Below are 26,146 nucleotides of genomic sequence, written 5' to 3' on the forward strand. Positions count from 1 at the left end.
TGACCTGGTAGTCCAGCGGTAGGACAGGACAGGAAGGATCCCTCTTGTCTCCTGTCCCGGCCGACTCTGACAGTTTTTTTTACCTTCCTCCCGCCTCCCCCGTGTACCTTTTTGAATCCCTGGTGATCCAGCGGAGCACTGGGCAGAATTGAGCTTTTTGCACTCCTGCTCGGCGCTGAGCTGCTCCCAGTTCTCACAAGTTCCACGAGAACATTATGGTGGCAGACATTCAGTGAGCAACTCAGCCCCGGGCAGGAGCACAAAAAGCTCACTCCTGCCTGGTATACCGCTGGACCACAAGAACTCACAGCAGCCATTCAGAGGGGCTCAGCGTGGGGTAGGAGCACTGAAAGGTCGTTCCTACCCGGTACAACGTTGGACCACCAGAAATTCAAAAAGGTACTTGGGGGGAGGCGGGAGGAAAGTAAAAAAAAAATTGTCAGTCATCCGGGATAGGAGACAGGAGGGATCACTCCTGTCCCGGCCCACCAGGTCATATATCAGGCCGGCAGAAGCCTGCAACAAGTCTGGGGGGGGGAGCGGGTGGACACTGACCCAAATATAAGACAAGATCCCCATTTTGGGGCCTATTTTTGTCCCAAAAATCTCATTTTATATTACAGTATATACAGTAGGTCCTACAAATCTCAAACTTATATGAGTTAAGTCATAACAAGCAAAACAACCAACCAAAGGAGTAACGTATTTTCACGTAGATAACGCGCACCCGTGTAAAACGCGCACACGGGTATAGTGCGCGAAAAACACAAATCTATGTACAGAAATTTTTATATACCGCGCACACCCGTATACCGCGCATGCTGCCCGACTCTCCTGTCGCCGCCCGACTCTCCTTTCGCCCGCCCCGACTCTCCTCTGGCCACCCCGACTCTCCTTTCGCCCGCCCCGACTCTCCTCTCTCCCTTGAAGTCCTGTCCCCACCCTGAAAGCCTGATGCCCCCCCCGACGTCCGACTCACCCCTCCACCCACAGGACCGCACGCACCCCCACCACGAAGGACCGCTCGCATGCACCCGCACCCCGAATGACCGATCGCACGCACTCCCACCCGCACCCGCACCCCCACCCTGAAGGACCGCTTGCACCCCCACAGGCTCTCGACCCCCCCATCATGTAGAAGCTCCTACCGGTGTCCTGCTGCTTCCTCTTGGCGGTCCCGACTCCCCGACACGATCGGGGCAAAAGAGAACTCAAGCCCTCTTGCCCCAGCCAACCGCGGCACCCCCGACACGATCGGGGTAAGAGGGAGCTCAAGCCCTCTTGCCCCAGCCAACCGCGGCACCCCCGACACGATCGGGCAAGAGGGAGCTCAAGCCCTCTTGCCCCCCCGATTCCCCGACACGATCGGGGCAAGAGGGAGCTCAAGCCCTCTTGCCCCAGCCAACCGCGGCACACCCGACACGATCGGGGCAAGAGGGAGCTCAAGCCCTCTTGCCACAGCCAACCGCAGCACCCCCGACACAATCGGGGCAAGAGGGAGCTCAAGCCCCCTTGCCCTCCCAACTCCCCGACACGATCGGGGCAAAAGGGAGCCCAAGCCCTCTTGCCCCGCCGACTCCCCAACTTCCCGACAATATCGGGCCAGGAGGGAGCCCAAGTCCTCCTGGCCCTGACGACCCCCCCCCGCTAGTTGTTCGGGCCAGGAGGGAGCCCAAACCCTCCTGGCCGCGGCGACCCCCTACCCCCACCCCGCACTACATTACGGGCAGGAGGGATCTCAGGCCCTCCTGCCCTCGACGCAAACCCCCCTCCCCCCAACGACCGCCCCCCCCAAGAACCTCCGACCGCCCCCTCCAGCCGACCCACGACCCCCCTGGCCGACCCCCACGAAACCCCCACCCCCCTTCCCCGTACCTTTGTGTAGTTGGCCGGACAGACGGGAGTCAAACTCGCCTGTCCGGCAGGCAGCCAACGACGGAATGAGGCCGGATTGGCCCATCCATCCCAAAGCTCCACCTACTGGTGGGGCCTAAGGCACCTGGGCCAATCAGAATAGGCCCGGGAGCCTTAGGTTCCTCCTGGGGGCGGGGCCTTGGGCACATGGTCGGGTTGGGCCCATGTGCCTCAGGCCCCGCCCCCAGGTGGGACCTAAGGCTCCCGGGCCTATTCTTATTGGCCCAGGCGCCTTAGGCCCCACCAGTAGGGGGGAGGGGGGGTTTGCGTCGAGGGCAGGAGGGCTTGGGCTCCCTTTTGCCCCGATCGTGTCGGGGAGTCGGGGGGGAGCAAGAGGGCTTGAGCTCCCTCTTGCCCCGATCGTGTCGGGGGTGCCGCGGTTGGCTGGGGCAAGAGGGCTTGAGCTCCCTCTTGCCCCGATCATGTCGGGTGTGCCGCGGTTGGCTGGGGCAGGAGGGCTTGAGCTCCCTCTTGCCCCGATCGTGTCGGGTGTCGGGACCGCCAAGAGGAAGCAGCAGGACACCGGTAGGAGCTTCTACATGATGGGGGGGGGGGGGTCGGGAGGCTGTGGGGGTGCGGGTGCGGGTGGGAGTGCGTGCGAGCGGTCCTTCGGGGTGGGAGTGCGAGCGGTCCTGCGGGGGGTGAATCAGACGTCGGGGGGGGACTATGTAAAAAAAATTTTGTACAACGCGCTCACGCGTATAACGTGCGAGGGTATGCGCAGTACGTAAAAACCACGTATAACGCACGCGTTATATGCGAGAAAATACGGTAGATATTGGGATGGTGGCAGTGAGCAATTTTTTAGCCACTTCCAGCATTATTCCAGGATATTCAATGTCAGGTCATGTCCAGGCACTAGCACTGATATTCAGCACTGCATAAAGATAGGACTAAATTTTATGACATCCAATTTGGTCAATGAAGTTAGGTGGCTTAGTGATGAATATTGGCACTTTACTGTATAAGTGCCAACTCCTCCCTCAGACCACTCACAAAATAGCTCTCAGGTGATATTCAGTGGCACTAACAGTTAAGGGCTATTGAATATAATAATAATAATAATAATAATAACAGTTTATATACTGCAATACCGTTAAATTCTATGCGATTTACAATAGATTAAGCGAGGTACAAATTGATTGAATTTAAGAGGGGGGAAGAAGAGAGTTAATAGGACCGGAAATGCGTTGTTGAGGAAAAAGAGATTAATAGGACAGAGGAATCACTATGGAGGAGAAAGAAGATGAGTGGGTCAGTTGTCTAGATACTTTAGGAACAGTTGAGTTTTTAGACGTTTTCTGAATTCCTCATAAGTAGTGGGCAGTGGACATCCTCACACAAGCAATTTAATTGGCCTGGAGCCTTTTTCTTGCCAGTTAAATCATTTTGAATATTGAATCCAAAATCTCTAAGTAGCTATAATTCACTTTCATCATACATGATCTAAAATGGAGATAAGAGATAGGTCATAGCTAGTGCATCTCCTTTCTAAATACAATTTATCTTGAAAAAGATAATAACTTTAGGGGCCTTTTACTAAAGCCATAGCAAAAGTGGCATTATAATGTGCACCACTTATGTGTATCTTTCCTGTGTGTTGCTTACACATGTGTTTCCTACACACTAAGACCACTTGTGCAGCAGCTGGGTAATGACACATTTTCCCATTTTCTGAATTAATGACCACATCCTAATTTTAGGAGAAAAAAAAAGAAGGAATCTTGCCTCATATATATTACAGTACAACAAAAGATGCAAGCAAGATGTCTAAAATCAACCAACAGTTATATTTCTCATAAAACTAGTCCAAATAGACAAATGTTCTAACCAAAGTACTTGAACATATAGGTGTATATCAGGATGTATCCAGAAAAAGTCCCAACCTGGATCTGAGTTTCGGCAATGATATTGCCTTCTTCAGGGGACAAGTAGCTAAAATAATTATACAAAATAAAAACTTACAACATAAAAAATGAAAATAGAATACATTAAATATGAAACATAAAAACAAACCACATTACATTAAAATGAACACCTCAGTGGATTCACACATGTACATTTCTTTTGGAACATTCAGGGCTCCTTTTACTAAGGTGCGCTAGCGTTTTTAGCGCGTGCTACAATTCGCACGCTAACCCCCGCTTTGTGCCAAAAAATAACGCCAGCTCAATGGTGGCATTAGCATCTAGCGCATGCGTTATAACCGCTAGGGCAGCTTAGTAAAAGGAGCCCTCAGTTTCTGAAGACGCTGATACGGTAAGCCTTTGGCTGTCCTTTCTACCCCTTTTATGTAAAAATATTTAGCATTTTATCTCCTTTTATAGGTTGTTGATCATTATCTGGTATCTCCCTTCTTTTATACAGAATTATACTTTTAGCCTCTTTTTGCCAAAGGTAGGCGTTTTTTCTTATCCTTCGTTTCCTATCAAGTATCTCTGTCACCATCGTGCATTTTTATATACATCTATTTCAGTTTATGTTTAACAAATACTACATATCTAGAAGGTTAATAAGTTGGCGTCACTCACTGTTTTCTTTTACTCGTATTTTTTGTCTTTCATTTGCCACCCATTTACGGTACTGGTCCATTCATGCACTAAGATTACTAAGATTTTATTTTGTACAAAAGTTTAATGCATTTTGTTTGTCCTATAATATTTAATGCATTCCACTGAGTTGTTCATTTTAATATGTGGTTTGTTTTCATGCGTTTCATTATTTTATATAATTTGTTTAGTTACATGTTATCCCATGAAGAAGGCGATATCATTGTCAAAACTTGGATCCAAGTTGGGACTTTTTCTGGATACATCCTGATATTTATGGTATGTTTCTAGTACTTTGGTTGGAACATCTGTCTACTTGGACTAGTTGGTTGGTTTTAGACATCTAACTTGCCTCTTATGGTGTACTCACGTGCTAATTTTGCTATTGTCAGGCAGCCATTAAAAAAAGTTAATGCATGAGCCCATACTTCCTATTTTGTAGGCAGTAAGGACCTACATGCTAACCCCGCACTAATCAATTAGCATGTTTCAATGCCTCATGCAATAACTGATTAGCGCTGCCACATCCACATCCCAAGAAGAATTGGGAATTTGTTTTTAGCACATGGTGTACGCATGCAAAAGACAAATTTACCATGATATGCCAGTGCATGCCCCCTGGTAAGCCCTTTTATCGTGTGGTATGCGTGCACTAGTGCTTACTGCTGTTTAGTAAAAGGACCCCTTTGTAAGGCTTAATTATATAAGTTTTCTTATGTGAGTTATCATATTTCATAGTTTAATTGCTGAGATTTGTAATCAAGATGACAAGATTCAGCTATGGCTATAAAATGGAAGTAATTAGTAATTGGGTAGGAGGTTGCTATAACAACCTAATTGGCAATGTAAAATCTGTACAAAAAAACAATACTCAGCTCACTAAAGTCTTCCAGTGCCAAAAAAATTTTAAAGTACAGGTACAAGATCCTTTATCTGAAATCCTTGGGACCAGGCATAATTCAGTTTTTGGAATTTTTCTGTTTTTAGAATAGTAATGTTAAGTCAGAGAAAGACAGATCATAAGGCAGTGGCATACCTAGCATATGTGATACCCGTGGCCCATCATTTTTTCACCCTCCCCCCATCTGTATGAAAAACGATTTTTAGTAACAATCCACACGCCAGACCAGGAAAAGGCAGCATCTTACATACTGCAGTGAGCAGTACCTCAATACACCCATTGTAAAACTAAACAAAACCAGACTAGTACAGATCAATCTTGCACAGTCAATCCTAACAGAAAACTGTGTCTTTCGAACACACCTTCGCCTAGTATGGAATATATAGTCACAAACTAACCCCTCCCCCTTTTACAAAACTGTAGTGTGGTTTTTAGCCACAGTAGTAACAGCTCAAATGCTCATAGAATTCTGAGCATCAGAGCTATTACCACCACTAAAAAGCACTCTACAGTTTTGTAAAAGGGGGGATAAAATAGAAATACACAGACAAAGGTTAAATTAAACCACCAAGAAGCTGGACTCTGCATACAATGCAACTCCACAGAAACAGCAATGCATGTCCCCTTTCATCCACTGTCCAGCCTCTCTCTCCCCCTTCTATATGGCATCTTCTCTCCTATGCCCCTTCCGGAAACTGTATGCCTCCCCCTTCCATCTCTCCCTTCAACCCCCTTAGTCTGGCATCTATCTTCTTCACTTCCCTCCTCCAATGGTCTGGCATCTCTCTCCTCTTCTCTTCTTCCCTTCCCTTTCCCACACCCCCATGGTCTGGCATTTCACTCTCTCCTCTCCCTTCCCCCCACCCTCCCCTTTCCCTGCACATCAATTCCATCAGCATCTGCCCCCTTTCTCTCCCTCTGCCACCATTCCATACCACACTGCTCCCTTTCTCTTCCTCCACCGCCCTTCTATGCTCTTTTTTCTCAAGTCCCACAATGACTGCAACTGCCGGCTCTGCTCAGGAAGAAGTACATGATGTCGGATGGGGTGGACCGGCAGATGCAGGGAGTTGCGGCAAGGTCCCGGCTACCGGTCTACCCCCTCCAACATCATTTACTTCTTCTGGAGCAGAGTCGGGAGACACAGTCATCGCGGGACCTTCCTGCACTTCAGCACAACTGTCAACTCTGCTCCAGAATAAATAAGGCAGCCACGCTGAGGTGCAGGTCCCATTGAAGAGTAGGGTGGATGGATCCGGACTAGAGAATGACACGGTGACAAAATTAATCACTGTTCCCGTCCCCGCGGATAACCGCGGGACATAATCCCATGTCATTTTTTTATGTCTATTTCAACCTCAGTCCTTCTACATTAGCATTCTTCAAAGCAAAGCTTGAGGGTCAGTGGTTGTGGCGATTCATATTCTGATTCTTCCCTCTCTCCTTAAAGAATGACATGAAGATGGTTTCCCGCGGTTATCCGCGAGGACGGGGACGGTGATGAATTTTGTTACCGTGTCATTCTCTAATCCGGACCCAGCCAGCTGTGCACCCCCCAGGGCATGCATCCGGGGTGGTCCACACCCCCCCCCCAGCCCCTGGCAAGCCACTGCCATAAGGCCATAAAATCACCACCAAACTTTTTTTTAAAAAATTTCAAAATAAGACAAACACTAAACACTTCAAGCACTTCAAAAAACATACTTGTTCACCAAAGTGCTTTCAGTCTGTCATATGCCTGCACTGGCTGACATGTCCCTGCCTCAAATTTTCATGAGGGACAGATATAAAATAAAATATAGGAGTGCACATCCCAACATTTTTCCAACATTGACAACAGTTGAACAAGCAACATGTTGTTTATGGAAAGAGTGTGTGCACAACTGAGAAAAGAGTCGCACTATTCACAAAGAGCCCCTTTTAAAAAGCTGCTATCACAACTTTGTAAAAAGAGGCCGAAAGAGTGTACATTACTAGGAAAAGAGTCTCAAACACAAACTTGTTCCAAACATACCTCCCACACACACATACTTTTTTTTACTAAAAAGCGGTAGAGGTTTCTACCGTGACCCAGAGCGCTAAATGCTCCAACGCTCATATAATTCCTATGAGCGTTGAAGCATTTAGTGCCCCAGGTAGCAGTAGAAACCTCTACCATAGCTTAGTAAAAGAGGGCCATAGTCTTTAGACATAGGTGGTCTTTCTTAACCAAAAATATCAAATAAGCATCATCTTCTGTTTGTATTCGGCTATCTGATGATGGTGCAGGAACAGTGGCATTCTCTTTAAAGACTTCTTCCAGTGTCATCTGTCTAATTAACAAAGGTTTTTGTTTCAGTAGTCTCTCTTTGGATTGAGTAGACTGTCATAATCTCATACTCACTGATAAATGCAAGTTGTTCCATGCCAGCAATTAACTGGTCACACATTTTCACCATATCATCTCTAGAGGTTTTTTTCTCCAGTGTTCACAAGATCTTCATCATCATTACTATCCTCAAACTTTTCTTTGTTTAACACTATTTCAGCAATCTCACCATCACTGAAGGAATGCACAACAGGTGCATCTTTGTCAGTATTCAGCTCTTCATTAATATCAGCTGCCTCTAACTTTTCAGATGATAGACTTCTGGCATAATCAATGAGGTTTGATATCATCACTGACTCGGAAACTAGAGAATGACACGGGGAAAAAACCTGTACCCGTCATCGGACCACCGTCTCCTTCACTGCCCCATCCCCGCTGACCCCTTCATCGCCCCATCCCCATCCCTGCAGCATCCACCCTTCCCTCTCGCCACCTCACTGCCCTTCAGTGGCCCGAGAATCTCCCTCCCTCCCCCTTACCTTCACGGCGTAAAGAAACTTAAGGGAGGGAAGGCGCATGGTCACCGATCGCGCTTGTGGCCCTTTCCCTCACTCCAGCCAAATCTATCTCCCTCCCTCCCTCTCCCTTATCTTCACAGCGCTTTAGAAAAGAAACTGAAGCCGGCGAAGCCTGCCTGTGCTGCCCTGCAGTCGCGTGTGTGTGGGTGGAAGCTTCTTCTCTGACGCAACCGGGTTATTGCCTGCACTGCCTTCTTGGTATGCAAATCTCTCTCATGCATGTTCATTGTGGATATCCTGAAAACCTGAGAAAAGACTCAGGCTGCTGCTCGGAGACAGAAAAATGAAAAAATGAGGGGAAGGGAGATGCCCGGACTGTGGTGATCGGGAGGAGGTTGCTGGACTGCATGAAGGGCACTGAAGGGAAGTGTTAATATTGAGACTATCTTGTAGTACTGGTTAACATTGAACTTTGGAGGCAGTACTTATGTAATTCTGCATTAACTCCATGTTATATAAGCTTGTCACAATAAACCCCCAACACTGTTAAATCTTATAAAAATTTGTTTTATACATCCTCAGCTGGCTCTCCAGAGTTTGTGTTCATACATTCTTTGTATGAGTCGCTCTTGTAATTGGATCAGTTTTCCCTTTTAATTTAATTAATTTTACTTTATATTACTTTTATTCACTTTCACTGTATATTAATCAATTCCAAATATCAAAGTGACTTATCTGTTTAGAATTTTGGACTTTTTAATTGGAGTGTCTCTCCCAACACGATCGTGTTTCATTTACACTTCCTCAGGGTTGAGGCTTCTCCAGCGCTCTAAATTATTTTACTCTTTGAAGCTACCGCAGTGTCTGTTTCTTCTTTTCTGTATTTAATTATCACAGGTTAAATCCTCATTTCACGATGTTAAGCCATTTCTTCTTTAGGTTTAGGTGCTGGTAGACACTTACAAAGGTAGGTGTTGTAATCACATCTAAGCAGGTGCCTAGCGGCACCTAAGGCCAAAATAGGCATGGTTAGGGACGGAGATAACCTTAGGCGCTGTTAGACATGATTCTCAGAAGAACTTAGGTATTTGCAATGTAGGCCTACATTACAAGTTTTGTAACAAGTGCCATTAGCCACAATTCTTTAAATGGTGCCTAAGCGTGATTGGCATGCGGCTGGCACAGTTTTTGTAGGTGGCTGCCAATTTAGGCGTTGTTTATAGAATCTGGCCCTTAGCGCATTTTTTAATAAAAGAGCATATCTCGGTTCTAATACACAACCTATTATGCTATTACTTTGTTTCTGAAATCAAAAACATGTAGAATTACTTCCATAATATACACTATTCTATAATACACATACTATATTGTTTTCTTAATGCATGCTCAAATATGTTGTTACTTAGAGGGACATTCTCAGATGTTTGGTATATCTTCAGTCTTCAGGCAATTTTTATCAGTCTTAAAAGTGATTGTTCGAACCCATGTATTTTTACTTTGAAAAATCACAAAAGAGAAAAGTACCTACACACCCCTGAACTTATTTACTGAATGACAACTTTTCTAAAATAAAGAAAAACATGTACCTTTTTAAGCTCTACCCTTACAAATATCTCACCATTTTACCCTAGCTTTGAAAATTGTCCTCTAAAACGAACACCTCCAAATATGCTATTGCTTCCTCACACCCTCTCATAAAAACACTACTATGCTTTAATACTCCAAGAATGCATACTGCTTTGTGTGTTATTGCTTCCTTAATATCCATTGTATTCTGTTAATGCTTTCTTAAAGTACATCCTTTTGCACTATTGCTTCCTTAATGTACATCCTATTGTGTTATTGTTTCCTTAGCATGGGCCCTATTGTTTTATTGCTTCTTTAAGATATAGTCCATTCTATATCATTTGTCCTTAATGTGCATTGAACTGTCTGCTATTGCTTATACTTCTAGGAGATATATACTAAAAGTGCTTATTTATACAGTCCCAATAGAAATAAATTGCAAGATAAGGCAATTGAATCTTCTTGTGTTTGCTGTTTTAAAGGATCACATAGTGTATATATTACCATGTAAATTAAACTATTTTCATAAAGAAGGCTTGCTGTGTCACAAAAAAAAATCACTAAACATTGCATCTTCAAGGATGGAGGATGGGGGAATTTTTACTTCTTCCACGGGTGTCAAGTCCAATAGGACAAAACATCAATATAAATGAATTATTTTGGAAAGCAAAGTCACTACTCATTTGCAGGTAAGCATTTACTAAGTATTCATTCTAATAAGAAAGGCAATAACAAGCCTCTCTGTGGATTCTGTAGTCCCACAAGTACTTTGTACCCATGGGACTGAAAACTCATTTTCAAAAGTCAACTCTTAGCAGAGTTTCACTTTGAAAATCCATCTGATATGCAAATGTTGGTATAGAAAGTGCTAGATCAGAAATAATGAGATCATATTCAATGTTTTCAGCTTCTCAGAATAATATCACTGTTTCCAAACAAGGGTGAAAGCTCATCTGGTCCAGTTTCAGGTAAACCACCCTTCTTTAGGAGGTTAGGCAAGAAGAAACCTTCCTTGAGGAGGCAAGCTGCAGGTTTGTAAGATGCTGCTGGTGAGACCAAGTAAGGTTTCTTCTTGCCTAAGCTCCTGAAGAAGGGTGATTTACCTGAAACTGGACCAGATGAGCTTTCACTGGGCCTTCGGACCCTGTTTGGAAACAGTGATATTATTCTGAGAAGCTGAAAACGTTGAATTTGAATCAGACTGGCAGCCACTGCAGATAAGTTCTATTTTTCGCTGGTTTGAGTCCTAACTTTGAAATGTTGACAGCACTGTATTTTTACTAAGACTGTTTGATTTTTCTATCTATTCATTCATTATTGCACTTGCACTTAACATTCACTTTAAGTTGTGCACAGGTGAAGCTCATGATGGTGCACAGCGTGACTTGAGAAAGAGCCCCACTCTCAAATGGTAAGCCAGGAGCACTGGTAATCAGAGCACCATAGCTTTTACTATAGCACTGAGGCCTCACCTTTAATATTTAATTATATATATATTTATAGTTATATTGCCCTTATTTGGGGTTACGGCTGGTTGATATGCAGTGCTGTCTACCTTTCTTAGTTTATATTTGGGGATTCTAGCCTTTTATACAACAATCACAGCAGAGCCAATAAAGTCATACTGTATATATCATACAATAGAACAAATGGCGTTTTAACAATTTTTTTAAGGCCTGCAAACTCTTTTGTTGCTTAATGAAAGATGGAAGCTTATTCCATTCTTCTGGACCACTACATGAAAAAATCTTTTCTCTCATCGTCTGCAAACTTAGCTCCTTTCTAGATAGTATAGCTAAGTTGGGTTATTGGCAAATTTCTCTTACTGCCAGCGCCAAGCACAAAACAGCCTTCAACACCCCTCATAGCCTATACCAATTCAAGTGGATGCCATTTGGATTCCATGGGGCAGCCACTAATTGTTATAAAGGGGTCAATGAGGTCTTGCAGGATCACCATGCCTACGCCGAGGTGTACCTAGATGACATAGTAATATACTCTCAGTTGGGCACAACACCTAGAACACATAGCTGTTGTTATACAGTTGCTTAAGAAAGCAGGGTCTACGATCAACGCCATGAAATGCTTCTTAGATCAAAGGAAGGTGAAGTACCTAAGTTACATGGTAGGAAGGGACAAATAAAACCCCTAGTTCTTCTGCACCCTAGTTGATAAAGTGCAATGCATCAGGCCTTATCCTCAGCCCTCCACAATGAAACAATTATGTGGGTTCCTAGGCCTTATCAGGTACTACAGGAGGTTCATCCCTAACGTTGCCACTAGGGTGGAAATATTAACAGATATGTTGAAGAAATAAAGGTTGGACACCTTGTGGTGGGAGCTAGACAGCCGAAAAGCCCTAGAGGACCTTAGGTAGAGCCTCTGTACTCATCTCGTTCTGACAGCCATTGACTTCAGGAAACCCTTAATTCTGCAGACCGATGTGTTTGGTAGTGGGTTAGGGGCTATACTTAGTCAGAAGTACCAGTGGATAGAGCACCCTATATTATATCTCAGCCACAAGCTACACTCAAACAAAAAGAATTATGCCACGGTGGAACTGGAGAGTTTGTACATCAATAATGGACCACACAGCCTTCAAATGACTCAGTATCATGAGGAACAATAATGCCAGGTTGACACGTTTGTATCTGGCCTTTCATAAATTTCGTTTTAAAGTGTTAATCGCCCATGGTGACTTAATACTAATGTGGACATTCTCTCATGCATCCCAGAACACAGGAATAGTGAGGACACAGAAGGATTGAGAAGACCTACAACAAGACATAAACATGCTCGAGGAATGGGACGCAAAATGGCAAATGAGGTTTAACGTGGATAGGTGCAAGGTGATGCATGTTGGTAACAAAAATCTTATACATGAATACAGGATGTCCAGTGCAGTACTCGGAGAGACCCCCCGGGAAAGAGACTCGGGAGTACTTGTAGACAAGTCAATGAAGCCGTTCGTGCAATGTGCAGCGGCGGTGAAAAGGGTGAACAGAATGCTAGGAATGATTAAGAAGGGGATCACAAACAGATCGGAAAAGGTTATCATGCCGCTGTAGCGGGCCATGGTGTGCTCCCACCTGGAATACTGCGTCCAACACTGGTCACAGTACAAGAAAAAAGATATAGTACTACTCAAAAGGGTCCAGAGAAGAGCGACAAAAATGGTTAAGGGACTGGAAGAGTTGCCGTACAGTGAGAGATTAGAGAAACTTGGCCTCTTCTTCCTTGAAAAGAGGAGATTGAGAAGGGACATGATCAAAACATTCAAGATAATGAAGGAAATAGACTTAGTAGAGAAAGATAGATTGTTCACCCTCTCCAAGGTGGAGAGAACGAGAAGGCACTCTCTAAAGTTAAAAGGGGATAGATTCCGTACAAATGTAAGGAAGTTCTTCTTCACCCAGAGAGTGGTAGAAATCTGGAACACTCATCCAGAGACTGTTATAGGGGAAAGCACCCACCGGGGATTCAAGACAAGGTTAGACAAGTTCCTGATGAACCAGAACATATGCAGGTAAGGCTTGACTCAAATAGGGCACTGGTCTTTAACCTAAGGGCCGCCATGTGAGCGGACTGCTGGGTACGATGGACCATTGGACTGACCAAGCAGCGGCAATTCTTATGTTCTTATGTTCTTTAAGTGTGGAGGTACTGACCAACAAGGATCTGCTTCTGCTTTTAAAAGCCAAATGAAAACAAGTTCTAGGGTGGGAAAAGCTCACCAAAAAACAATCTCATGCTTGCTGACAAATTTGGCTGCCTATCCTGATATACCCACCCTAGAGCATGAGCCCTGGCAGTATGAGATCACTTATAGTGAGGGTAAAGATACTCCCAGGCAGAAAGAAGAAACATAAAGAACTTTGCCCAGAAAACAATAGCAACTCCTTGTAAGTAGAAAGTGTAAGGATTTGCAGAATGACCGGGGGGGAGCCCAAGAGAACCAAGTTTCAGACCAGTTCCACATGGGTTTTGGTGGGACTCATACACTCAAAAGGAGAGAGTTTTCACATCACAGGAGGCATAGGAGGAAGACTCACTGGGGAGTCAACTCAGTCCTGGGCAAGGTAATGAAGTAGAGATGTTAGAGGCTGAAGAAGCTGCTCAGCTATCTCAGACAGAAACCCTGAACCAGGAAGAACCAATGGAGGTTTCAGGTCAGCTTGCTGCAGAATATGAACTAATGGAGGCCATAGATGTGAGTTAAAGTGGGACAAGCTAATGCCTTTGCAAAGATCCCCCCTCACCATGCTGGCTTGTTTGCTTCACTTGCCGCTCATGGCTGAATGAGTGCTGTCCATTTAAAGTTACAGGTTCCTGAGGAAGGGACCTAGAGTCCCCGAAACCGGTCTGGTTGAACCCTAACCTGAATTTCATCTGACTTGGCAGTTTACTGTGTTGCCTTGCCTCTGTTTCCATCTTCGGACTATGCCTGCAAGCTAAGTTTTTCCGTTTTGATCCTGGGAGTCAGCTGGGGGGACCTTCAAAGTATTTTTCTCTGTTTCAGCACTGTGAATATGTGATTGATTATTATCACTGTTGAATTTCATGTTTTCACTTTATTTTGTGATTTGGTTGGTGGGTGCACACAGGAGGGACTCGATGATGGTGTGCAGGTGGAGGTTATTGGACCTTCACCTCAGTATGTGAGTGTTGGAGATTTTTTCTCCTTTCGCTGTTCCTTCACACTGAAACTCCCTCCCCCCTTCTTTAATTATTTAAATATATCTTATTGTATATGATTGTTAGTCCAGTGCCTGAAATAGAAGTTAGTTACTTTGAAGGTCCATTAGACCTTTTTTGCTGCTGTTTGTGGCTTCTATTTAGTATCGTGTGCAGCTTTTTTGTTACTAGTGGAGTTAGCTTTGTTTGCAAAGATCCTGCCTGAGCTATTAAGTGACTGTTATTGACTAAATGGTGTTGGCTGGAACTTGGGAGGTTTTCTGCTGTTTGCCAAACCTGAGGACAGGAGAAGCTATTCACTAAGTTCTGGTATTCTGGAAAGGAAGAGGACAGTAATAGCAATATCTGTTTGCACAGGTTGGGGGATGGGCTGCAGACCTGTGCTGAAAAGAGAACTGTTTTGAGTTTTTGAAGTTAAAAAGTTGTTGTTGTTTTTTTTGTTGTTGTTGCTGTTTGTTTTGGGCTCAGTGTTGAGCTGAGAATTGTTTGTGGAGGAATCTGCTATTCTACCTAGCATAGGGATTTGTGGAAGCTTTAAAGAAAAGCCATTGTATAAGCAGGTTCAACAATTCTCCCTGCCAAGTCTTAGGAGCTGGAGGCTCAAGCTGATTAAAAACAGACCCAATGAAATGAACTTTATAGTACAGCACTAATGAGCTGAATTGGAAGATATTCTGTTTTTTGTGGGTCTTATTGAAAGAATATATTTTTAAAGAAAGCCTGGACTAAAACTGGGACTTGGGCGGGACACTCCACCTATATTGAAGCCTAGCTTCAGTGTGCCATGTTTGATCTTATTTTTGCCTTTTTGGAGTATTGCTTGAATGCTGAAGGGCTTTACAACATTTGACATGAAAGCAGGCATCCAGCGCAGTGCCTACACAGATTTGCAAGGTTCCCAGCTGACTTTCTGACCATACTACAGACGTGACTTTCTGACCATACTACAGACCATACTACACCTTTTGAATGTTGAAAGGTTTCACAGAATCAGATGTGAAAGCAGGCATCCAGGGAAGTGCCTGTACAGTCTTGAGGAAATCAGCTGTGAACCCAGCAAGACTGTGCAGACACTGCCCTGGACACCTGCTCTCACATCTGACACTATGAAGCCCTTCAACATTCAAAAAGCACACCTTTCACATTCTGTTTGTGAATTAACTCTGAATAATTTTGTCTCTGCCCTAGTGAGGTTTAAACTGGAGTAGAATTTGCTTCTGAATCTGAAGAAGTCTTAGCTGATAGTGTCCAAATGCTTGGGAGGCAGAAAGCAGACAGGATGTGCCTGGCAGTTTGTAAAGTGAGAGATTGAGAGATGGGGTGGGGGATCTCAGGGCTTTAGAGGGAACTTTGTTTCTGTACTAGAAGGTATGTTTGTCCATGTTTCCTTAATCCTGCAAACTGCCCTAGTAAAGTTTAAGCAGGAGTAGAATTTGCTTCTGAATCTAAAGATGTCTTAGCTGGTAGTGTCCAAATGCTTAGTGCTATTCTATAAACTGCCTCCAGAGTTAGGCATGGTATATAGAATCACATGTAGTGTTCATCTGCATGAGTAAAATTTACGTGCAGGCATTTATGCCAATGAAAGCCAGGCCTAATTGCCTGCATTTATTTTGTCCGCGGATCGGGAATATTGTATAACAGTGCAGCTAACTTTTAGGAATGCCCATGACCTAACCATGCTCTTTCCCTGGCCATACCCTCTTTTGACATAAGCTAAGAAAGTTGTGCATATAAAATTAATATTATAAAAATTTTAATTAATGCCAATAATTGCTTGATAATTGGCAATTACTTGATAATTACTTGGCAATTGCTTGATAATTGGCAATTGGTTTCTTAATCAATTAAGTTGTATGCATAAATCTACAAAACGCACAGATATGCACATGCAACTTTGGTCACAGTATATAGAGTCAGGGGGCATGTGTGCAAACATTCTATTCATCCTAATAGTCCATATTTAGAATGTATTTAGAACATTTGTTTATGGAACTTGCAAATTGTTTTAACAGACAAATAAAAATGGGAAAATTACAGAAGTGATCAATCTGCAATAGTCTAGGTCAGTGTTCTACACACATTAGACATTAATGACATATTTTCATTTCAACCATTATTGTTTTGTGCACACAACACAGCACTGAAACAAAAATGACCCAAAAAAAGAAAATAAATAATTCCCTGCATATGGCTATTAGACACTACCACATAGGAAATTTAATTTGACTCTTGGCTTGAGATTCTATTCTACCAACTGGTACCTTTAACAATGATGACTCCAAAAAGAAGTCCTGGAGAAGCAATAGAGAGGGCAAGACAGATGTGCCTCTCCTAAGTCCCATCCAACTTTTACTTCTCTCCCCCCCTCAAACACACAGTGTTCAACTGCCATCTTTGATTAGTTGGTACAAAGGCAACTCCTTCTTATAGGGGACACATCATGCCATATGATTCAATCCTCTTCTCTTTGAATCACAAGGCTCTGTTTCTATGAAGACTTTTATGATTCAAACATCACTATTTTCAACCACACGATTTAAACAGATAATGTTCTAACTGTGCTGGGAGCCATATACATGGGGTCCTGTGATTCAGAGAGAATAGGATTGAATTTCACAGCCCAATCCTCTAGGACACAGTTCTTCAACCGCCGGTCCACGGACCAGTGCCGGTCCGCAAAAAAATCTTGCCGGTCCATGAAGGATTCGGGTCCCCGCTGCAACAAAAGGTGCCGGGTTCAGCTGAAATGCAACTTTCTGTTGCCGTCGCTGTGCCGGGACTCCTGCCTTCCACCACCAGGACTCCTGCCGCATATGTCTCTTGCTCCTGCCTTTGTCTCCACACCCCCAGACCAGCAGCGGCAGCTCTGTGTGCTTTTAACTTCGGCACACAGCTGCCCCTAAGCAGTATTTTAGCCGCGGTTTCATGAGACAGCCTCGGGGCCTTTGCTAGGCCGGCCCGCTTCAATGATGCGATGTGGGCCAGCCTACCAAAGGCCCCGAGGCTGCCTCATGAAACCGCAGCTAAAATACTGCTTAGGAGCAGGTGTGTGCCAAAGTTAAAAGCACACAGAGCTGCCGCTAGCCTACATAGAGGAAACATTTGCTGGAGAGGGAAGGGAGAAGGGGTACTCCTGGACAAGGGAGGGGAAGGGGATAGTGCTGACAGGGGAGAAGGGAAAGGGAAGGGACGAGAGTTACTGTTGGATAAGGGGAGGAGAAAAGAGAGAAGGTACTGCTGGACAGGGGAGGAGGAAAATTGGAAGGAAACAGCTGGCAGGGAGATTAGAGGAGGGGAAGGAGTCAGGATGGAATGGAGAGATCAGATGATGGAAAGGGGAGAGCAGTGGCGTACCAAGGGGGGGGCGGGAGGGGCGGTCCGCCCCGGGTGCCAGCCCTGAAGGGGTGCTCCCGGCCTGGCCGTTCAGTCCCCCCACACCCCCGAAGGACCGCTCGCCCCACTGACCTTCCTGCACCACCTGTGAAGCAGCAAGCAGCAGGATCGCGAGGTCAGCTATCCCTGAGCTGCTTGGGTGCTGCTTCCTGCGCCGCGGTCCCGCCCCTCCTCTGAGGGGGAGGGACAGGCCTTCAAGGGGGGGGGGCAGGCAGGCCTTCAAGGGGGGACAGGTCTACAAGGGGGTGGGCAGGCCTTCAGGGAGGGTGCAGGCCTTCAGGGGGGGTGCAGGACTTCGGGGGGGTGCAGGCCTTCAAGGGGGGGGCAGGCCTTCAAGGGGGGGACAGGCCTTCAAGAGGGGGGACAGGCCTTCAAGGGGGGGACAGGCCTACAAGGGGGGGACAGGCCTACAAGGGGGTGGGACAGGCCTTCAAGGGGGGGACAGGTCTTCAGGGGGTGCAGGCCTTCGGGGTGGTGCAGACCTTCAAGGGGGGGGGGACAGGCCTTCAAGGGGGGGACAGGCAGGCAGGTCTTCAAGGTGGGGGGACAGGCCTACAAGGGGGAGGGACAGGCCTTCAAGGGGGGGGACAGGCCTTCAAGGGGGGTGCAGGCCTTCAAGGGGGGACAGGCAGACCTTTAAGGGGGGACAGGCCTTTGGGGGGGGACCCTGGTTTAGAAGTACACGGAGGGAAGGGGGTGTTCAAAGAGACGTGCATATGCCAAACTTTGGGGGGGGGGGATGAAGAAATAATGGGTCTGAAAATAGAGGAGAGGGAGAGAAATGATGGACCATGGGATTTAGGGAGGGAAGGAACTGAAAGGGAGAGAAATTGGACACAAGGGATGGTGTGGAGGAGGGATAGAGATACTGGATAGGAGGGTAATTGGGAAAAGAAAGGGAGAGATGGTGGATTCTGGGGTGGTGGGGAAGGAGGGAGAGATGCCGGATGAAAGGGTAGTTAAGAAAAGGTGGATCTGTGGAGGGAGATGAAAAAATGGAAAGATACCAGACTTCCTGGGGAGGGAAGGGAAATGGAAAGGGAGGACAGAGTTGGCAGATGGATGGTTAGCACGCAGAAAGAAGAAAGAAGGAGACCCTGGCAAGCAAGTTATCAGAAGAAAACCAGAGCCTTGGACCAAAAAGATTTGAAATATAACCAGACAATAAAAGGTAGAAAAATTAATCTTATTTTCTGTTTTGTGATTATAATATGTCAGATTTGAAATGTGTATCCTGACAGAGCTGGTGTTGGACTGCAAACGTGAGCTAGGATTTAACAGAGAGAGGAAAAGTCCTTTTTGTTTCTTTATTTTATTTACACCACAGCGCCAGTGTGGTTAGGAGAAGCCAAAGGGGGTGAAAAAGCTATAAAACCCACCAGGAGTTTTGAAAAAAATCACCCAACTAGGCAGGAAAATCGAATTGAAAAACCAATTCAATAGGCTGAATCGAATCGAAAATTTTTTTCCTGAATCTGGCAGCATTAGTTTGCGCTACTGTCTTAGACTTTAGGACCTGGGATTGGGGAGAGATGGCATCCTCAGTACTTTATAATGCAAGTGAAATGAGGATTTGGTCAGACTTTTGAAGGGTCTGCAGAAAAAAAAATATTGTATAGGCCGGGGACATGAAACAGCAGGAAATGGGAACTTTTCTTCCTTCTATTTTTATGAATGGAAAGGCTGAGGATGTCAGAGAGTTCAGTTAAAATATGTGCTTTATAAGAAAATATAATAATGTGTTTTATAAAGTTTATAGCATAGCTGGCCTACCCAGTGAGGTGTTTCTAGTGGTGGTGGTGGCAGCGTGTCAATGTGTTGAGAGGAAGAGGTGGTCTGGGAAATTCTGCTGAGCAAACTCTGGGCCCATTTCCACCCCCCAGTTAGTCCACTCCACTCAACTGGTTCACACACTGAGTGGGTCTTTGGGTGTTGTGTTGGGATCTCTTCCAGTGGTTTATCAGTATCTCCTTCTGGTCCAAGGAAGGAAACTTTGTTATCCTTAGCATTGACCTACAGAATATGTTTGTAACAGCGCTGCTTGTGTGGCATTAGGCTATGTAGTGATCGAAAGAAAAAAACAGACCTTTGCACATTTTTGCACTATATGGTGGGTGTATGAGGAGATTCACATTTCCTGCACAGCTAAGTCCATGTGAAGTTACCTTGTGCTGTATTTGACATCTAGCAAGGTCTCTGTTTGAAAGGAAAGATCTAAACTTAAAAATGAAGTGGCCAGAAGTTATGGTAAAAGCAGATAGTGTAGCTGGTTTTAAGAAAGATTTGGACAAATTCCTGGAGGAAAAGTCCATAATCTGTTATTAAGACATGAGGGAAGTGTCTGCTTGCCCTGGATCGGTAGCATGGAATGTTGCTACTCTTTGGGTTTTGACCAGGTATTAGTATCCTGGATTGGCTACCATGAGAATGGGCTACTGGGCATGATGGACCATTGGTCTGACCCAGTTAGGCTATTCTTATGTTATGTTCTCATCTGTAGGGGCCTTTGTTTTCACTTCTTATTTTAATGTATTTTTTTTCTGGGAACTTATCAGTGTTTTTTATAATGGGAACAAAAATGGAAGAGAATTAATGTGTGTGGGATGAGGGGGTAACTAATTTCTTCAGCTAAATCCACTTCAAACAGACATAGGAGAACTCACGCACCATTCACACACCCTCCAACCAAAAACGTCAAAAGAAAAAAACTGTTCGACAACCTCCTAGCCATTCGAGCTGCAACACTCGACCCCCAACCCTACAACCAATTGACATCGACCACAGACTGCAAAACCTTCAAAAAGAAATAAAAACCATTCTATTCAAAAAACACATAAAACCGAACTAACACAATCAGAACTGTCCCAAGCATCACCTGCAACTACTCCATATGTACTTCTGATGTCATGACAATTCAGACATAATTTATGTTATGTTATGTTTGGAATATAAGAAAATTTTCACTGCCTGTTTCTATTCTGACCATTTATTCCGTTTCATGGTCATTACAAAAAATATTTTTTTACTTGGGGGGGTGTCAAAAAATGATGGGCCCCGGGTGCCACATACCCTAGGTACGCCACTGGGGGAGAGGCAGAGAAATGACAAAGTAGAGAGAGATTGATGCTGGGAAGGGAGGTCAGATGAGAAATAAGTTAAGAGGGACAATGATGCTAGATCTGGTGTAGGAGAGAGGGGCATAGAAAGAACGCAGATACCATATGGGAGGGGGAGAGGTAGAGGCAGACAGTGGGTGGAAGAGGCAGATGCTGGATTGAAGAGACAGAGGGCAGACGCTGGATGGAAGAGAGTGAAAAGACGATGAAAGCAGAAACCAGAGACGACAAAAGGTAGAAAAAAATAATTTTATTTCTATCTTGTGATTAGAATATATCAGATTTAAAATATGTATCCTGCTAGAGCTGATGCTAGACATAACTGGGGAGTGCAAAGTCCAGGCAGTGCATCTTTAGCTTCCAGCTGGCTTAGGGCTCTCTCTGACCAGGAGGCAGTTGCCCTAGTTGCACTCCCCCTAACACCATTCCTGCCATGTGCGACTGCAGTATTCTGTTAGCATGATATTTGTGTAACATTATGTAATAATTTGGCTTATTCAGTTTTCTTGATAGCAGAGGGGATATATGTGAAGGGGAGGGGAGATGGGGGTTTTGTTGATCCTTGCCCTGTATTATTTATATTTACAAAATGACAATTGTACAGAATATTGTTTCTTTTTATACTTTAATAAAATATGTTCAATATAAAATCATAACTATTTGAGGCATGTACGGATGGGATCAGATGGTTAACGGGACCGAGTTCGCGGGGATGGGGTGGTGATGGGGTTTTTCAAAATTTCAGTCTTATTAGTTTGCCAGTCCACGAAATAATTATTTTACTTCTGCCGGTCCATAGGTGTAAAAAGGTTGAAGAACACTGCTCTAGGAGCTGCAGCTCCAACCAGACCAGCTTTTAGATCTGGTCGGGTCCTTATAGGGGTAGCAAAGGGAAGGGGAGACAACTTTTGGGGGTGGTGTTTGCCACCCAAATGATCCCATAACAACATTTACAGACATATCCTCTATGCTTACTGTGCATTAGTTTTTGCTGTTACAGCCTGGTAGCTGCAAAAGCTTACTGCATTTTATAAACAGAACCCTTACTAATGCCAAAATATATGTTATTTGGAATCTTTTACCAAATAAAATCTGTTATTGCAGAATCTTAAAAAAAAAATTTAAAAAAATCATGCAGTCAATATCTGATGCTGTCCAGATAAGTGGTTTTGACTATTGTCCCCACTGTTTTTACAATAGTTTGTATTAAAATTGAAACAAGGTATCTTCAGAGAAGTGTAAAATGCTGCCAAGAGTACTTACCTATTAATATCCCAAATTTTGCTGGTTTTATCCATGGAACTGGAGGCCAAAAAATCACCACATGAGTGCCAAGAACAATCCCATACAGCATGACCATGTCCTTCTAGAGTCAGAATGCATTCTGCCTTTGCAAAATCCCAAATCCGTATAGTAGTATCACCACTTGAGGTGGCTAATTTGGTGCCTCTGTTATGAAGTTGAAGAAAAAAAGAATGTCTTAATCATTTACATAAAGAAAACTTATTACAAAAATTGGGCTGGTTTATTGTTGTAATCAGAATTTTCCAATCTTTTTTCATATCCATGTCCTTTGTTTTAGGTGCTATCAGACTGCTTGGCAAGCCCTATTTACACTTAGGGCCTCTTTTATGAAGCCAAGTAGCGCAGGCCGGTATGGTAAATGCACCAGTGCCCATAGGGACTGAATGGTCTTTGGTGCACTTGTTACCACAGCTTGATAAAAGAGGCCCTTATTTTCTGTTGCTACTATACCACTTTATAATAGCCACAAACATTTATAATATTTATGAGACGTTTATATTAATTCCTGAATAAAGTACTATTACTACTACTACTACTACTAACCATTCAGTCGTGTCCTACCCTTGGATACTTTATAGGTCAGTCCTCAACATGCTTCCCTGTTTTCCATGGCTTCTTTCAATTGCTTGATGTACTGTACAGTGGTTGAAAATTTAGTCCACTTGAAAACAGAGAAATTACAGCCACTGTAGACTGAGCAGAGGTTTTCAAAATATCATCAACGATGACACCTAGATCCTTTTATTGGGTGGTGACTTTTAATGTGGAACCTTCCATCACATACTGTAGCTATAGTTCAGTTTCCTCTTCTCCACATGTATTACTTTGTACTTGCTCACATTATACGTTAATTCCATTTTGATGCCCAGTTTCCTTGTCTCTCAAAGTGCTCTTGTAATTTTTCATAAACTCTTGCGAGTTAACAGCTTATGGAAGCTTTTCTTACTCTTTCTACCATGCTAAATGAAAATAAATTGGGTCCATGAAGTGTTGATAATTTTCAGAATCTTATTTAGGTACCACATTGATGCATGCAAGGTTTAAAAGCATAAACATAACAATGAACTTAGGAAACAAGCTTTTCAAATATAACCCTCCACCCCTCCATCCATTACAAAACCATGCAAGCGGCTGCTGCACAGCAAAAGCCCCACAGCCCTTTAAGTCAGTGGTTTCCAACCCTGTCCTGGAGGACCGCTAGACAGCTGGGTTTTTGGGATAGTCCTAATGAATATGCATGAGAGAGATATGCATATAATGGAAGTGACAGGCATGCAAATCTGCCCCAGGCATATTCATTGGGGCTATCCTGAAAACCAGACTGGCTGGTGGTCCTCCAGGACAGGGTTGGGAACCAATGCTTTTAATCTCTAAGGGCTTCAAGACAGTTACCGCAATGGCAGCCGCTAGCACAGCTTTGTAAAAGGGGGGAGGGGGAAAGAATGGGCCTATAATAAAAAGGTCATTGTTTTTATAAACACATAAGAAAACTGTATTAGGATATACTGTAATAGAAAGAGGAAGCCAGAAAATGACAAACAAACCAGATAACACAAAGTCATTAAATACCAAATGAATGCTTTCAAGAACAATCTAGTCAGCACTGATGCTTTAAAAAACCTATGCTGGAGATTTGAGGCAAGATGGCGTCCTGAGTAGAAGCAGTGTTGTGAGCTCCCGTTCTAATGGCAATTTTCTTTTTGAATTACTACCTTAGTAAATTGGTTTCTATGCCTAAAAGGGGAAAACAGAGGGGTCTTCCTCCACCTACCGCTGGCTCTTCAACACCCTGACAGAGTATAACAGCCTTTACAGTCTAACCCTACTCAGCAGGCATATCTGCTGCTGTGACTGGGGCAGAACACAGCTTGGACGGTGAGCTCTCGCTGAGCCCGCGAGGACCTCCCTCATCCCCAAAGCCTGGGGAAACATCGGGAGAGCAGACGATGCAGGAGGGCTTGCCGAGTATATCGAGCAGAGCACCCAAAATGAACCCAGAAGTGACTCTATCGATGCCAACTCTTGGACAAGAGCTGTTGCACTTTGGGAGCTTGGAACCTATAGGAGCCAGAGGTGGGGAGGCTGAGGGAGCCCGGAGTTTGCTCTCTGGGGAGCTAGCCCAAGGTAATCAGGCAGCCATCTCTCCCCTCAAGCCGCTTGAGAAACCACAGGCAGTGACACTTGACTCTATCTGGTCAGTGATTGAAAACCTACACTCGGTTTATACAAACTTTATTTCTATTACTTTAAACTCTTCATCCAGGATATCCCTTTTGGAGACTTCAGTTCAACAGCAGAAGGCTGAACTTTCTAAATTAGAAAAATTAACAACTAAGAATAAAAATTTGGTGACCAAACAAATGACTGATAAAATGATGTTTCTGAGGAAGATAGAAACCTGGAAAATCAACAGAAAAATTTAAATTTAAGAATTCTTAATTTTCTGATAGCCAGGTTTATGACTCTACAGGAACTTTGTAAGAACTTTTTGATAACAGTCTTAAAAGTTCCAGAATTGAACCTTCTCCCGACGCAGAAAATCTATTATCTAAAGAATGTGTAAAAAGAAAAAGTTTTAGAAGCTGAAACTATGCAATTAGATGTATCTACTATAGTGCAATCTTCTGAAATTGAAACATTGGGTTGGGTGACATTGTTAGTCTCTCTGGTATTCTTACAGGATAAAAAAATACTATTGAAATTGTACTTTAACTTAAAACAAGTCACCTTTTTAGGTAAAAGGGTATATATATTTCCAGACGTCTCGAAATGGACACAATCCAGGAGGAAAGAATTTTTGCAATTTCATCCTAAAGTGATTTCCTTGGGGGCAACTTTCCAGTTAAGGTTTCCCTGTAAATGTTTATTTCCTATCATGGGAATAAATATATATTTTTTGAACCTGCCCAATTAGGTTTTTTTGGGGGAGAGTAAAGGGACTCCAAAGCAGCCAGAATGAATCAAGTTGTTCAGTGTGGGCTTTAGTTAAATAGTAGGTTAACACCTAATTACTGCTCTTTTCTTTAATTATTTTTATTGTACTTGTATCCCCTCTCCCCAGGGGTTTTTCTGTTTGTATTTTGCCTTTCTCCTTCAATTGAGGACTATATGAGTTATATATTGCTTTGTATACTTTTCTTCAGTCAAGTTATTTCTTGTACAATTTTTGGTTGTATATAAATAAATGAGTTTAAGAAAACCATAAACCTTGCTGCCAGAAACTGGAAATAATATAATTTCTAAGTACAAGGATTAATGGCATAAACACCAATATGAAGGCAATATTAGAATGAATAATAAAACCATTTTAAACTAATTGATTTATTTGTCTTGCCATAATCTTTTAATAAAAAAAGGAAAAAATAGGGTACATACGTAGGTAGGGCTAAGAGTGAAGAATAGTAGATCTGAATGGAGAAGGGAAGTTAAGCTTTGTAAAGGTTAAAGAAAATGAAAAAAGTAAACATTTTAATAAAATCCATTACTAGGTTATTGATTTCTCTTTGGCAGACTGATCCAGCTCATGTAGGATACTTTTAGAGCTCCTGACATTGAGATGTTTAGTCAAATCTATTGGATTAGTCTAACTGAAACCCAGCTTCTGGTGTTATCTCGCCTATTTCATTTCTATGAGATTTGTTTCTTTGTCCATATCAGGCCCTAGTTATTGATAAGAAAGATGAAACAGAGACTCTCCAAAGGCAATTTGATGTGTGCAGGCTCAAAATAAGTTTTGAAATATGTTCTGAGTTTATTAGGCCTGAAAAAGAATGCTATTTTATAGTGCTCATTTGTATAGTAACACAATAAATGATAGCAGAAAAAAAAATTCATATTGCTTATCCAGTCTGCTCAGTTATTTTTATTTAAACTTCCAA

General features: G+C 43.7%; 1 protein-coding gene across 3 annotated transcripts in view; it reads right to left on the bottom strand.

The window, feature by feature from the left end:
• SPAG16 (sperm associated antigen 16) overlaps nt 1-26,146 on the bottom strand; it is a 695,820-nt gene that overhangs the window by 354,443 nt on the left and 315,231 nt on the right. For all 3 annotated transcript variants that reach the window (XM_033946736.1, XM_033946735.1, XM_033946737.1), the window contains exon 12: nt 22,227-22,412. In XM_033946736.1, the coding sequence (XP_033802627.1) occupies nt 22,227-22,412 (186 nt within the window). The remainder of the gene's footprint in view (nt 1-22,226; nt 22,413-26,146) is intronic.

This window comes from Geotrypetes seraphini, chromosome 5 (assembly GCF_902459505.1).
Source record: "Geotrypetes seraphini chromosome 5, aGeoSer1.1, whole genome shotgun sequence".
Lineage (NCBI taxonomy): Eukaryota > Metazoa > Chordata > Amphibia > Gymnophiona > Dermophiidae > Geotrypetes > Geotrypetes seraphini.